Genomic DNA, 16,026 nt, shown 5'->3' on the forward strand with positions numbered 1-16,026 from the left:
TATAGTGTTCCTGTAATTCTAAGACACACTCCAGTTTTGGGGGAAAGCATGCTTTAGAATTGAAGAACTGCAGGGTTTCTGCTTCAGTCATTGCAAAGGCTGCCACTTCCCCAAAATGGAGCAGAGTTTACGGTATTATATTTATTCATTTTTTCCGATACCAGGACTCGAAACAGATCCAGACACAAAGGAAAAAAGAGCCACTTGCCTGTTGAACGACACCCTCTTTATTCAAAAATATATTTATGAGACTTTTCAGAATATATTGCTGCCAAAATGGCAGCCTATATCTCTAGATTTATCTCTATGTCGGTTCATATACAGATTTAAGAAAACATCTCGGGGGCAAGAATACGGGCTTGACGTCTGCCGGAGACCACCTCACCCAGTCAGTGTAATGGGGACACCCCCTGCTCCTCCCCTCCGCAAACGGGACTCAGAAGGTTTGAGAAGCATTGAGGACAAAAAACATGTGGTGGCAATGCTTCAAGCATGGAGATGTATCTATTGTGAAGACCAAGGAGATGTGTTGTTGACAACACACGACTCAGAATTTTGAGAAGAAACTCATTTTGGGGGCTGGAACGGGTTTGCAGACCTTCCAGTGGTGGCAATGCTTCTCCTGTGACCTCAAACATGGGGGGAAAGCATCAAGCATGGAGATGCATCTATTGTGAAGACCAAGGAGATGTGTTGTTGACAACACAGGACTCAGAACTTTGAGAAGAAACTCATTTTGGGGGCTGGAACGGATTTGCAGACCTTCCAGTGGTGGCAATGCTTCTCCTGTGACCTCAAACATGGGGAAAAGGCATCAAGCATGGAGATGCATCTATTGTGAAGACCAGGGAGATGTGTTGTTGACAATACAGGACTCAGAACTTTGAGAAGAAACTCATTTTGGGGGCTGGAACAGATTTGCAGATCTTCCAGTGGTGGCAATGCTTCTCCTGTGACCTCAAACATGGGGAAAAGGCATCAAGCATGGAGATGCATCTATTGTGAAGACCAAGGAGATGTGTTGTTGACAACACAGGACTCAGAACTTTGAGAAGAAACGCGTTTTGGGGGCTGGAACGGGTTTGCAGATCTTCCAGTGGTGGCAATGCTTCTTCTGTGACCTCAAACATGGGGGGAAAGCATCAACCATGGAGATGCATCTATTGTGAAGACCAAGGAGATGTGTTGTTGACAACACAGGACTCAGAACTTTGAGAAGAAACTCATTTGGGGGGCTGGAACGGATCTGCAGATCTTCCAGTGGTGGCAATGCTCCTCCTGTGGCCTCAAACATGAGGGGAAAGCATCAAGCATGGAGATGCATCTATTGTGAAGACCAAGGAGATGTGTTGTTGACAACACACGACTCAGAACTTTGAGAAGAAACTCATTTTGGGGGCTGGAACGGATTTGCAGACCTTCCAGTGGTGGCAATGCTTCTCCTGTGACCTCAAACATGGGGGAAAGCATCAAGCATGGAGATGCATCTATTGTGAAGACCAAGGAGATGTGTTGTTGACAACACAGGACTCAGAACTTTGAGAAGAAACTCATTTGGGGGGCTGGAACGGATCTGCAGATCTTCCAGTGGTGGCAATGCTCCTCCTGTGGCCTCAAACATGAGGGGAAAGCATCAAGCATGGAGATGCATCTATTGTGAAGACCAAGGAGATGTGTTGTTGACAACACACGACTCAGAACTTTGAGAAGAAACTCATTTTGGGGGCTGGAACAGATCTGCAGACCTTCCAGTGGTGGCAATGCTTCTCCTGTGACCTCAAACATGGGGGGAAAGTATCAAGCATGGAGATGCATCTATTATGAAGACCAAGAAGATGTGTTGTTGACAACACAGGACTCAGAACTTTGAGAAGAAACTCATTTTGGGGGCTGGAACGGATTTGCAGACCTTCCAGTGGTGGCAATGCTTCTCCTGTGACCTCAAACATGGGGGGAAAGCATCAAGCATGGAGATGCATCTATTGTGAAGACCAAGGAGATGTGTTGTTGACAACACAGAACTCAGAACTTTGAGAAGAAACTCATTTTGGGGGCTGGAACGGATTTGCAGACCTTCCAGTGGTGGCAATGCTTCTCCTGTGACCGCAAACATGGGGGAAAAGGCATCAAGCATGGAGATGCATCTATTGTGAAGACCACGGAGATGTGTTGCTGAGAACACACGACTCAGAACTTTGAGAAGAAACTCATTTTGGGGGCTGGAACGGATCTGCAGACCTTCCAGGCCAAATGAGGATTGCTACATTAATCCCTTCTTCAAAAATGAGGGCATAAAGGATGAGGCTGGATGAGAAGGTTCCTCTCAGTTGGGAGTATCACAGAAGCAAAGGAGGGAGGCTTGGTTTGTTCTAGGAACACAGAAATCCTCAAATGTGAAATTAGCCTCCCTGTGATGGAGCCATCCTAGTCTCAATCTCTCACACACCCCGATATAACCCTCACATTGCTATATATGGGACTTGTAGTCCAACACATCTGGAAAATGCTAAGTTGGAGAAGGTAGTTTGAGATTTCTGGTTGCCTTGGTTCCACAACAAACTGGTGAAGAGAGTTGAATATATAAAGGGAGTGTGCAAATCAATGGACACAATTCACTGGGAACATCTCCTCCTTTCTTTCTAGAAATCGGCCGCCCGGTCCATTTGCTTGTGGAAAGAGAGCAATCCAGCTGCCAAGGTTTGGAAGCCTTGGTGCCAGTCTAGTCACAGTGTTTTGGGAGGGTTTCCCATGGTATTCGAAACCCAAAGAGAGTTGGATCCTTGGGGCTCTGAAACGTTGCAGGAGATGAAAGGAACACAAGGGGAGACTGAGTGAAACCAGATCTGACAAACTAACAAGGGTTGTTGCGTGGAGGAATACGGAATACGCTGGCAGTCAAGAGAACATGCTTTTTCTTTGTTGCTTACCTGAGGTCTGTACATCCCCTCCCAAATCTTTCACAAAGCATACCCTCCAATGTGCTTTCTTTGCTTAGTAAGGGGGGGATCCAGAGAAATCAAGCTTGACACACACACACCAAACCCATTCAGAAAACAACCAAGTTCGCCTTTATGCAGGGGGTGCCGGGTGGGAGCAAAGCATCAATCGGCTTCTGTTGTTGTTGAATGATTTCCGGAGGAGGACACACAGGATTTGCCCAGGCTGCAGTGGAAACTGGGGGAGGTGATGGGAAGCTTTGCCACGTGGGATGGCTGTTCCCTTCTTTCCAGTGAGGGAAGCGCTCCCCCACAGCAGCGAGAGGTCAAAGGAGGGTCTCCGTCCATTCCTTCCTATGCCAGGTTACAGTGAGGTTCGCCAAGGAGGTGTTTTGCTGGTATCAAGTGGAAAGTGGGAGAGGGAGAGGCAGAAGGGGGGAAAATATAGACACCTGTGTGTCCTAGTCAGTCGAGAAAAGGTCCCCAGCGGACGGCAGAGGGGCCAACCCCCCAGTTACGTTGGGCAACAGCGACAGGTCCGGGAGGCTCTGGATGTGGGACTTCAGCTCTTTGCGGACCTGCGTTACCCGAGCTAGCTTCTGTTTGTATTCCTGTGGGACACAAGAGAGAGAAAAGGCCATGAGGATCAGCAGAGGTAAATCTCCCTCCCATGAGAACTCTTACTTATTATTTATTTATTTATTTATTTCTTGCATTTATTGACCGCCACTCTCAGCCCGGAGGCGACTTGTGGCGGTGAACAGCAACATAGAAAGACAGTGTACAATAAGTGACGACAATACATAGACAACTACTACTACAAACATATACTTATGCTAAAAATCCGCTTCGTCCAATCCTGGGGTCATAGTCAGTTTCGTAGTCATAGTCCATTCCAGAGTCGTTCCAATGATACACTCAATTGAAGGCCTGCTCGAAGAGCCATGTTTTGAGGCTCCTACGGAAGGCCATCAAGGAGGGCGCCTGTCTAATCTCAGTAGGGAGGGTGTTCCACAACCGGGGGGCCACCACCGAGAAGGCTCGCTCTCTCGTCCCCGCCAGACGTGCCTGTGAGGCAGGCGGGACCGAGAGAAGAGCCTCCCCGGATGATCTCAAGGCCCTCGTGGGCTCGTAGGCCGAGATGCGGTTTGCAAGGTATTTTGGGCCGGAACCGTTTAGGGCTTTGTAGGATAACACCAGCACCTTAAATTGGGCCCGGTAGCAAATCGGCAGCCAGTGGAGCTGGGACAGCAGGGGCGTTGTACGCTCTCTGCGCCCTGCTCCTGTTAACAACATGGCTGCCGCGCGTTGGACTAGCTGAAGCTTCCGGGCCGTCTTCAAGGGCAGCCCCACGTAGAGAGCGTTGCAGTAGTCGAGGCGGGATGTGACCAAAGCATGTACCACCGTGGCCAAGTCAGACTTCCCAAGATACGGGCGCAGCTGGCGCACGAGCCTAAGCTGTGCAAATGCTCCCCTGGTCACCGCTGAAACCTGGGGCTCCAGGCTCAGCGATGAGTCCAGGGTCACACCCAGGCTGCGAACCTGCGCCTTCAAGGGGAGTGCGACCCCGTCCAGCACAGGCTGTAACCCTATACCCTGTTCGGCCTTGCGACTGACCAGGAGTACCTCTGTCTTGTCTGGATTTAGTTTCAGTTTGTTCGCCCTCATCCAGACCATTACAGCGGCCAGGCACCGGTTCAGGACTTCGACAGCCTCCTTAGTAGCAGGTGGGAAGGAGTGACAGAGTTGGACGTCATCTGCGTACAGGTGACACCGCACCCCGAAACTCCGGATGATCTCACCCAGCGGCTTCATGTAGATGTTAAACAGCAAGGGGGACAAGATGGAACCCTGAGGAACGCCACAGGTCAACGGCCGTGGCGTTGAACAGGAGTCCCCCAATAACACCTTCTGGGAACGACCCTCCAGAAATGACCGGAGCCACTGCAGAGCAGTGCCCCCGAGACCCATCTCTGCAAGGCGCCCCAGAAGAATACCGTGGTCGACGGTATCGAAGGCCGCTGAGAGGTCCAGGAGCACCAACAGGGACACACTCCCCCTGTCTAGCTCCCGGCGCAGATCATCCACTAAGGCGACCAAGACCGTCTCAGTACCATGTCCCGGTCTGAAACCAGACTGTGCCGGATCCAGATAATCCGTGTCTCTCAAGAATACCTGGAGTTGTGAGGCCACCACGCTTTCCATGACTTTGCCCAAGAAGGGAAGATTGGAAACAGGCCGAAAGTTGTCCAATTTAGTGGGGTCAAGTGATGGTTTCTTCAACAGCGGCTTTATAACAGCCTGTTTTAGGCTCGCTGGAATCTTGCCTTCCCGAAGGGAGGCATTAACCACCACCGTTACCCACTCGGCCAATCCCCCTCTGGCCTCCTTTAGAAGCCAGGATGGGCAGGGGTCTAGGATGGACGTGGTGGGTCTCATTCCTCCAAGTATCTTGTCCACATCCTCGGGTTTCACAAACTGAAAAGAATCCAACAAAATCGGACAAGCAGGTGCTTGTGTCACATCCACAGAGACTGCATTTAATGTAGCGTCCAGCCCAGCGCGGATCAAAGCGACTTTGTCTGCGAAGAACCGAGCAAATGCTTCACAGCGCGTTGCGGAGTTGTCAGGGCTCCCACCTGAGATAGGGGGAGTTAAAAGACCTCTGACAATCCGGAACAACTCCGCCGGACGGTTTTTTGCAGACGCAATAGTGGCCGCAAAGAAAGTTTTCTTTGCGGCTTTTATTGCCGCGGCATATGCCCTTAAAAAGGACACAAACCGTGTTCGGTTTGGCTCGCTTGGGTCCGAGCGCCACACGCTCTCTAGAACCCTCTTCCTTCGCTTCATCGCTGCCAGCTCCTCAGTAAACCAAGGGGCTGGTTTAGCTCTGTTACTTGAGAGGGGACGTTCCGGAGCGATCATGTCAATTGCCCTGGTCATCTCCCCATTCCAGAGAGCGACCAAGGCCTCGACATGATCACCTACCATGGTGGCGGGAAACTCCCCAAGAGCCGTCAGGAAACCATTCGGATCCATTAGCCTCCTGGGGCGGACCATCTTAATGGGTCCTCCACCCTTGCGAAGGTTAGGGGGCGCAGTGAGCCTAAATCTAACCAGGAAGTGGTCGGTCCATGGCAACGGAGAGATAGACAGCTCCTCCACACCGCCACCCTGCTCCCATCCCTGGCAGAAGACCAAGTCCAATGTGTGTCCAGCACAGTGGGTGGGGCCAGTTATTTTTTGGGACAGCCCCATGGTTGCCATGGCCGACATGAAGTCCTGAGCCGCACCTGTGAGGGTTGCCTCGGCATGGATGTTGAAGTCCCCCAGCACAAGAAGCCGTTGGGACTCCACCGCCAGGCTCGAGACCACCCCCGCTAGCTCAGGTAGGGAGACTGTAGTGCAGCGAGGTGGATGGTACACTAACAGAATCCCTATTCTGTCCCGGTCACCCACCCTCAGGTGGACGCATTCAAAATTTGTGGTCTGCGGGATAGGGCTCCTGGTCAGATGGATGGAATCTCTATAGACCACTGCGACACCGCCTCCCCGTCCTCCGGCTCTTGGTTGGTGTTGCACGGAGAACCCTGGAGGACAAAGCTGGGAGAGATTTACGCCCCCCGCTTCATCCAGCCAGGTCTCCGTGATGCACGCCAGATCTGCCCGCTCCTCCAGGATTAAGTCCTGGATCCAAGTCGTTTTTCCGTTGACAGATCTGGCGTTCAACAACACCACCTTCAAGCCAGAGGGCCCGCTCACCTGGTTACACCAATTTACCTTAGGAGACCGATTGGGCACTATTAATTTGGATAAGCGGTCCGAATTAGGCCGAATTCGCGGTCTCCTTCTCCCGCATCTCCTCCTTCCCACCACGACCTCTATGGGGGCCCCTCGGCTAGTGGAACACCTCCCCCCCTCCATGCCGCAGTCCAGAGTCAAGCGATTACGTTCTACTGCGCTCGTGGTTAAGTTTTTTGGTTCTTGCCAGCATCTCCTCTCTCCCTCCTCCCTCCTCCCCACCACACCTTCATTCGCAGGTTCCAGCCCACCTCCTCCTCTGCCCCTTCCGCTACACAAGAGCAATAGAAACAGTACACAAAGAGGGGCGGGGGGCCACATGGGTAGCAGCGGTGCGGTGGTAATCGATGTTCCGGTTGCTCCAATGAGCTAGTTCTTAAAGTGCAATTGTAGTTCTTAAAGTGCAAAGATTTTAGGCGCACCCTATCAGTAGTCTTATTCAATCAGCAGCAACACACATTTATAAAGGCACATTAATAAAGTGCTAGATCTAAAGTGCTCTATTTAGCAGTCTTTAAAGTGCGGCACAGAGGGGCGGGGAAGGGGCATAAGTGCTGGTGCAATCTAGCAGCGGATGGTAGGCGCCTAAGTGCTCTAATTCGTTCTTATCACATTGGCGACAGATAACCACAGATGAAAGCCAGGAATGAACTAGTTGGTAGTATATACGATCACCCCCTTATGGGAGTGGGCCTAGTTGTAGTTGGCTAAATATTACTATGACCCCAGTAAGTCTCTGGACGGTTGGTATACCAGCAGATGGGCTTCCGGAGATGGTAGCTCAGGGGTGGGGCAGCACAGATGGTCAATCACACTTTGCTCAGTATATCTCAATATAAAGCCAGCTTAGAGGTCTACACAAAAATTTACAGAGAGGCCAGCATGAGATCTATACAGCGGTCTACACAAAGAGGTCATACACAACCCTCCACAGCCAAGCAGCGCCCGGCCCCCCCCCCGACGACGGCCGGCCGCCGGCGGTGGCGACGGCCCGGCAGCGGCGGCGGTCCGGCGGCGGCCAGGCAACGCTCGGCTTCTCCCACCAACTGCCGGTGATGGTAATGGTTCGGCGGTGGCGGCGGCCAGGCAGCGCTAGGTCTCTCCCCCCGGCTGCCGGCGGTGATGATGGTTTGGCGGCGGCGGCGGTCTGGCGGCGGCCAGGCGGCGCCAGGCCTCTCCCCCCGGCTGCCGGCGGTAGTGATGGTTTGGCGGCAGCGGCGGTCCGACGGCGGCCAGGTAGTGCTAGGCCTCTCAGGCAGCGTCTCAGACAGCGCTAGGCCTCTCCTCCCGGCTGCTGGCGGTGGCGGTGGTTTGGCGGCAGGGCGGTCTGGCGGCGGTCAGGCAGCGCCAGGCCTCTCCCCCCGGCTGCCGGCGCTAACGATGGTTTGGCGGCAGCGGCAGTCCGGCGGCGGCCAGGCAGCGCTAGGCCTCTCAGGCCGCGTCTCAGGCAGCGCTAGGCCTCTCCCCACAGCAGCCTGCGGTGGCGTTGGTTTGGCGGCGGCGGCGGTCTGGCGGCCTCTCCCCCCGGTTTCCGGGGCTGGTTGGGCGGCGGCGGTGACGGTCTGGTGGCCACCAGGCAGTGCTCGGCTTCTCTCCCGGCTGCCGGCGGTGGTGGTGGTTCGGCGGCGGCGGCCCAGCGGCAGCTAGGCAGCCCCCGGTCTCACCTTTCGGCAGCTGGCGGCCGGCAGCAACGGCGCTCCGTCAATCCGGCAATGGCGGCCCGGCAGCTCCGCTGGTGGTGGCGATGGGGCCAGCGGCGGCGACAGCGGCAGCCCGGCCAGCCAGGCCCAGGGTCCCGGCGGCGATGTAGAGCGGGCTGCAGTGCTGAGTAGGCCGCAAGGTAGGCCGCGGTAAAATGGCGGTGGGTGGTTCCTTCTCCCTCTCCGCTTTCTCGCTCGCTTTTTTCGGCCTTCGTGGCTCTTTCTCGGCTCCCCGCCCTCTGTCGGGGCCTGAGGCTTGGAGTTCCTCTCACCCCTCGTTTTAAAGGTGGTGGGCGAGGGGGAGGCTCAGGATTCCTCCAGATTGAGAATTTTAGCTGAGCAGCGCAGCGTTTTTGCTGCCAGCCACCAAACCTATCTATCTATCTATCTACTTAATTTAATTGTATACAACAGACACACAAGTACAGTGACACCTTGACTTAATTTGTCCTGTGACTGAACTCCTAACTCAAAACACTCTTATCTCAAAGTTAATTTTCTCATTGAATTGCTATTACCCATTCCGGCCCCCTGAACCCCCCCCCCTTTTTGTTATGTTTTTAAATAAGAAAATAATAATACTAATCTTTATTTATACCCCGCCACGATCTCCCCAACTGCCCTTGTGCTATGAGTATGCATGCCCAGTGTGGAACACATCTCACCACGCTAAAACAGTAGATGTGGCTCTTAATGAGACATGCCGCATTATCACGTAGTGTCTGCGCCCCACACCGCTGGAGAAATTACTGCTTAGCCAGTATTGCACTACCTGACATCCGCTGGGAAGTAGCAGCCAATAGTGAAAGGGCCAAGGCAGAGACATCTCCAGCTCATCCTGTTTGGGTATCAGCCAGCACGTCAACAACTAAAATCTAGAAATAGTTTTCTAAGATCTGCAGAGGCACTCGCTGGAACACCTCAGCAAGCGAGAGTCCAAACGTGGCAGGCTCAAACCCAGACCCTCAACTAATGGCTGATACCAAATGAGAGACTACCCCCTGGGCACACAGAAAACTGGCCGACTTGGAAGGCGCTGAACAGACTGCGCTCTGGCACCTTGAGATGCAGAGCCAACCTCAAGAAATGGGGCTACAAAGTGGAGTCCACGACATGCGAGTGTGAAGAAGAGCAAACCACAGACCACCTGCTGCAATGCACCCTGAGCCCAGCCACATACACAATGGAGGACCTTCTTGCAGCAACACCAGAGGCACTCCAAGGGGCCAGATACCGGTCAAAGGACATTTAATCAACTACCAAGTTTGCAAACTTTGTGTTTTTTTAAAACCTGTTTGTTTGTTTTGTTCTGTTAGAAATGTAATACAATGGTCTGGTTGCCCCTGACATGATAAATAAATAAATATCTGTCAAGTAGGAAACTTAGGTACCACCTATGTGTGGGGAGTCTAATTTAACTAATTTACAAGGCCATAAAAATACTCCAGCAAAGCATGCGGGGAATGCGGAAGTACTTCAACAGTGTCGCAGATGGATGATGAAAGCAACAGATCCCCTGGCAGCCAGAAAAGTTAAATAGCCTCTGACTGTCTGTCTATCTATATGTGTTGTGTGTCTTCGGCATTGAATGTGTGCCATATATGTGTACATTGTAATCCGCCCTGAGTCCCTTGCGGGGTGAGAAGGGCAGAATATAAATACTGTAAATAAATAAATAACTATATTGTATACAACAGACACACAAGTACAGTGATACCTTGATTAAATTTGTTCTGTGACTGAGCTCCTAACTCAAAACACTCTTATCTCAAAGTTAATTTTCCCACTGAATTGCTATTAACCCATTCTGGCCCCCTGAACCCCTCCTTTTTTGTTACAAATAAGAAAATGTATTTTATAAATAGCAAATAAAATATAAATGCATGTTCACACTAAACAATAAGAAAAAATCAACTTTAAAGCAGTAGAAGCACAAAACATAAAGCGAAGAGGCAGAAGCATCCTTTCCTTCTTCATCCGGGATTGTGGCACAACTGTCTGAGTGTCAGCTGCATTAAGATCACTCTGGTCATGAGTTTGAAGCCAGCCCGGGTTGGAGTGGGCTTCCAATCAATTGTGTAGCTTGTTGTCGACCTTTGCAACCCGAAAGACAGTTGCATCTGTCAAGTAGGAAAATTAGGTACCACCTTGTGTGGGGAGGCTAAATTAACAAATTTATGAGGCCATAACTAAAAAGACTCCAGCAAAGCACTCCAGCAAAAAAAGCATGCGGGGAATGCGGAAGTACTTCATCAGTGTCGCAGATGGATGACGAAAGCGACAGCTCCCCTGGCAGCCAGAAAAATTTAAATAGCCTCTGTGTATGTCTGTATATGTTTGTATGTCAAAATTGGCATTGAATGTTTGCCATATATGTGTTCATTGTAATCTGCCCTGAGTCCCCTGCGGGGTGAGAAGGACGGAATATAAATACTGTAAATAATAATAAATAATAATAATAATCTTGTCCTCACTCCAGCCTCCCTCCCTCTCTTGCTCTTCATGAAGCCAAACATAAGCAGGAAGAAAAACTACACAAAATAAACTAATTCGAAGTTCCTCAAAGCGGACAAGAGCAAAGTGGAAAACCATCTCCCAAAGCGGACAAGAGCACGAGGCCTGGAGGCTGCTCCCTTGAAGCCCTATAAGCCCAGTAGTCTTCCACTTGTGATCCCCGTGGGGCTCACTCATAACTCAAAATGCTGCTCGTATGTCAAAGCGACACCAGAGCCGAGCGACTATTTATTTATTTATTTACAGTATTTATATTCCGCCCTTCTCACTTCGAAGGGGACTCAGGGCGGATCACAATTCACATATACATGGCAAACATTCAATCGCCATAGACACACAACATATATAGACAGACACAAAGAGGCTATTTAATTTTCCAGCTTCAAGAGGGTATGCTTCGAATTCTGGCCACCAGGGGAGCTGTCGCTTCACCCCCACTTCTGACACCGATGGAGTACTTCCTCATTCTTTTGCATGCTGCTGGAGATTTTTATGGCATCGCAAATTAAATTAGCCTCCCTGCATAAGTGGTACCTAAATTTTCTACTTGACAGATGCAACTGTCTTTCGGGATGCAAAGGTCGACAGCAAGCTAGACAAATAGTCGGGAGCCTACTCCGATCTGGGCTGGCTTCAAACTCATGACCTTTCGGTCAGTAGTGATTTTAATGCAGCTGACTTCCAAACCAGCTGCACCACAACCCAGTCCTTAACCCAGCTCTTAACTCAAAACGCTCTTAAGTTGTGAAGCTCTTAAGTCGAGGTTCCACTGTAGATACTACAATAACTAACAAAACACACACATCCCAACATCCCAACAAACCCTTCTCCTTCACCACACATAGCCTGGCCTCTGTTGCCCCAAGGCACTTGATTGTTTGCTGTCTGGAGCCAGCCACCTCCATGCAGATACCCTCACAGATTGACTTTGCAGCTTCATGGCTACTCAATGCTATTCAAGCTTGCTAATAGCAACATTCACACTTGTTTCAATCAGAAAAGGGTTCATATATACATTCCACTGGTCTCATTTCCAAATAAACACCTGAAGGTGCCAGCCACAGATGAAAGCAAAACATTAGGAGAGAATGCAGCTCGAACATGGCTATACAATCTGGAAAACTAACAGTAATCCAGCTACTATTTCATTTCCAAAAGCAAATAAACAGTGATCTACCTGCCCAACCTCCATAGGACCATGAAGTCACTGAGTATATTCACATTTTAAGGGTTTTTCAGACAAGCATCCTTGCATCTTTGAAAGGGTGTTGTGTGCCTCTTTCCTGCCAAGCAATGCCCTGCAAAGTGTTGAATTTCCAACCGGGAAAGGGACAGAGAGAAGGGCTCCCACTTCTCTTTATTTATTCTGAGAATAAATAATGCCAACACCATAGACTTTGATGGTGATGGCCCGGGGGGCTCTCCTCATTTTGCCATCTCCGGCTGACACTCGGATATGGATTTCCTTTAACAGCCTGTGTTTAATCTATGCGGCCACGCAAGGCCCAGGGAAGTGAAGGAACCATTCTTTTGGAAAGATCTATGCAGCCATCGACAAGGAGGACCCCTCTGGTTTCAGAAATTAAACAGCCCAGGGGTGTTTCTGGGAAAAGGGAGAAGATCTTAGCTCCAGCTCCCAAAAGCCATCCTGTTGAGCCAGGCATCATTTCCCATTTTGTATCTTTGCATTTCCGTTTTTCTGGCTAAGTGGAGTATCTTGCATTGTCTCTGTTGAACTTCATATTGCTAATTTTGGCCCATCTCTCGAAAATGACAAAATTAATTTCAGCCTTAAGCTGAACTATCATGAGACCTTTCTTGCCTTGGCCTCCCTCTGAGGATGAGAGAGTATTATTTGTCTCAGTTGGGTTTTCAATGGCCAAAAACAGAGGCCTGAACCCTTGGTTTTTAGAGTTGGGGTCCAATACTCACATTATGGTTGTTCATTCTGTAAACTAGGAAAAAAATTCTGGGCATTATATAATCCTTTGCATTATATTCTGCACAACACAGACAAAATCGGTTTTTGTGTCAAAAAATTTGCTTTATTTTATATTTGCTTTATTTTTATACCGCATTTAGCCATGTATAAATATGTGAGAGGAAGCCACAGGGAGGAGGGAGCAAGCTTGTTTTCTGCTTCCTTGGAGACTAGGACGCGGAACAATGGCTTCAAACTACAAGAAAGGAGATTTCACCTGAACACGAGGAAGAACTTCCTGACTGTGAGAGCCGTTCAGCAGTGGAACTCTCTGCCCCGGAGTGTGGTGGAGGCTCCTTCTTTGGAAGCTTTTAAGCAGAGGCTGGATGGCCATCTGTCAGGGGTGATTTGAATGCAATATTCCTGCTTCTTGGCAGAATGGGGTTGGACTGGATGGCCCATGAGGTCTCTTCCAACTCTTTGATTCTATGATTCTATGATTTTTCAGCCCAAACAGGCGACTCAATGCGGTTTACATGGTACGGGTTATCACAACAATGTCAGTGCAATTAAAAACGCAACATATACAGCAACAAAATCAACAACAATTAACAAGTCAAAACATAGCGCCTCAGTGAAATCAGATCCGTTCTCATAATCCTTGTGCCATTCCTATATTCAATTTTACCGTCTTCCTATGTTCGGTTGCACTGTTTAGCCAAACGCTTGTTCATAAAGCCAAGTCTTGACCTTTCTCCGAAACGCCAGCAACGAAGGTGCCTGTCTGATGTCTAAGGCATTCCATAGCCGAGGGGCCACCACTGAGAAGGCCCTGTCTCTCGTCCCCGCCAAGCGCGCCTGTGACGCAGGCGGGACCGAGAGCAGGGCCTCCCCAGACGATCTTAATATCCTAGTCGGTTCATAGGTGGAGATGCGTTCGGAGAGGTAAGTGGGGCCAGAACCGTTTAGGGCTGTATTTTGCTGTATTTTGGTGTGAAAAATGTGCCCTTTGGTTAAGAATAAATGTCAAGCTGTTTATAACAATCTTAGACAATGGCACCGTTCTCAAACTCTTCCTCGCTGTGAAAAGGAAATGGTTAACATTCTTTGAGAAGAAAATTAGTCCGGAATCACATCCCGGCTGTGAACTGATCTGAAGAGAGAAGCAAATTACCACTCACCTGAGAAGCCAACCCAAGAATCTCATTAGATTCCTAGCAAAAAAGGAAAGTGTCAAGCTAAATGCAGCTTTTTAAGGAGATTTCTTGTACTGGTCAAAGAGAGGAACCTTTTTGTGTGAGGCCCGCTGCACAAAAGAACCTTTTTTTTATTTTCTAAGAATTAAAAAAAAAATCCCAGTACAGAATGAATGGGGAAAAACTGGGCCATTTTAAGGTTGTAATTAGCTTTTTTCAGGTGATTCTCCCCCTCGGAAGCAATTACTAAAAATAAAGGCAGGCAGGGACAAAGCTTTCCTTGCGCCAAAATTAGCGCATGAAGGGCAGTTACATGTCTTATAATAGTTTTAAGAACATAATGTAGGAATATTGTTTCTTAAAAGGACACTAACCCAAGTCTCTGCCCAAGACATTGCCATTTTGGAGTGAATCATACAAGAGAGACAAAACGTGCTTGAGTCCCTCTCCTTGCTGCTAATGAAATATTTCCACTCCATTGTTTGGGTCTCTTGAGAGACAATGATATTGGAAGAGAGTCTGGGAAGGAGCCTGAATGTAATATGCCCACAAAACCCTTGGCATTGCTTTGGATCTGCATTTCATCCCTAAGCTCCCCACTACCCTAAGAAATAAAGCAGGTGATAAGGTTCTTGTGGGTTTTTTCGGGCTATATGGCCATGCTCTCGAGGCATTCTCTCCTGACATTTTGCCTGCATCTATGGCAAGCATCCTCAGAGGTAATGAGATCTGTTGGAATTAGGAAAATGGGTTTATATATCTGTGGAATGACTGGGGTGGGGCAAAGAGCTCTTCTCTGCTGGAGCTAGGTGTGAATGTTTCAACTGACCACCTTCATTAGCATTAGCTGAGCCTGGGGGAATCTTTTGTTGAGAGGTGTTAAGATGTGCCTGGTTGTTTCCTCTCTGCTGTTTTGCTGTTGTAATTTTAGAGTTTTTTTAATATTGGTAGCCAGATTTTGTTCATTTTCATGGTCTCTTCCTTTCTGTTGAAATTGTCCACATGCTTGTGGATTTCAATGGCTTCTCTGTGTAGTCTGACATGGTGGTTGTTGGAGTGGTCCAGCATTTCTGTGTTCTCAAATAATATGTAGAGAGGAAACAACGAGGCACATCTTAACACCTCTCAACAAGGATTTCCCCTCGGCCACTTCCAAGCCATTGAATGCTAATCAAGGTGATCAGCTGAAACATTCACACCTAGCCCCAGCAGACAAAAGTCCTTTGTCTCACCCTGGTCATTCCACAGATATATAAACCCATTTTTCCTACTTCCAACAGACCTCACTGCCTCTGAGGATGCTTGCCATAGATGCAGGCGAAACGTCAGGAGAAAAATTGCCTCCAAAACATGGCCATATAGCCCGGAAAAACCTACAACAACCCAGTAATCCCGGCCATGAAAGCCTTCGACAAGACATTACTTCCAGAGTGTTTGATGGACTGAAGCCTCCTTCCTCTCCTTAAATGCCCTTAATCTTGCGGATCTGAGCAACTTGATTAATAACAGTATTTCCTCGAGTCTAATGTGCCATCGAATCTAATGCATACCTCTATTTTCAATACCCTGAAACCAAAAAAGAGAGCATTTGCTGGCGAATTTGATATACAGCTGCAAAGAGTACACTTTGTCATTTTGCCAAAAAAATAGTGTGTATTACAACTGCTGGTTGCTGAGAGCTCCTTCTTGAAAAATAAAAGTTTTTGGACACAAGAGCTTCCAGCACCGGGAAGGAAAACCTTGGGATACTTCTCTGCTGCAGAATTAATCCATTTTAATTGCCTTGGTTCAATGGTAAGGAATCATGGGCTTGACAAGGTTTAGAGTCTTCTCTGCCAAAGGATGCTGATGCCTCACCAAACTACAAATCCCAGGATGGCACAGCATTCAGTCGTGGCCACTGAATTAGAGGTAATGTCCCTCAAAGAGAAGCTCATGAAGAAGAATAATCTTTGGCT

At 49.2% G+C, this 16,026-nt stretch overlaps 1 protein-coding gene across 2 annotated transcripts in view; it reads right to left on the reverse strand.

Moving 5' to 3' along the window:
* Positions 1-204: 204 nt before the first annotated feature.
* Positions 205-16,026, reverse strand: part of RPRD1B (regulation of nuclear pre-mRNA domain containing 1B) — an 81,584-nt gene continuing 65,762 nt past the window's right edge. For both annotated transcript variants that reach the window (XM_060771810.2, XM_060771809.2), the window contains exon 7: positions 205-3,547. In XM_060771810.2, coding sequence (XP_060627793.1) covers positions 3,398-3,547 — 150 coding nt within the window. In that variant the 3' untranslated portion in view covers positions 205-3,397. The remainder of the gene's footprint in view (positions 3,548-16,026) is intronic.

This window comes from Anolis sagrei, chromosome 4 (assembly GCF_037176765.1).
Source record: "Anolis sagrei isolate rAnoSag1 chromosome 4, rAnoSag1.mat, whole genome shotgun sequence".
NCBI classification, from domain to species: Eukaryota; Metazoa; Chordata; class Lepidosauria; order Squamata; family Dactyloidae; genus Anolis; species Anolis sagrei.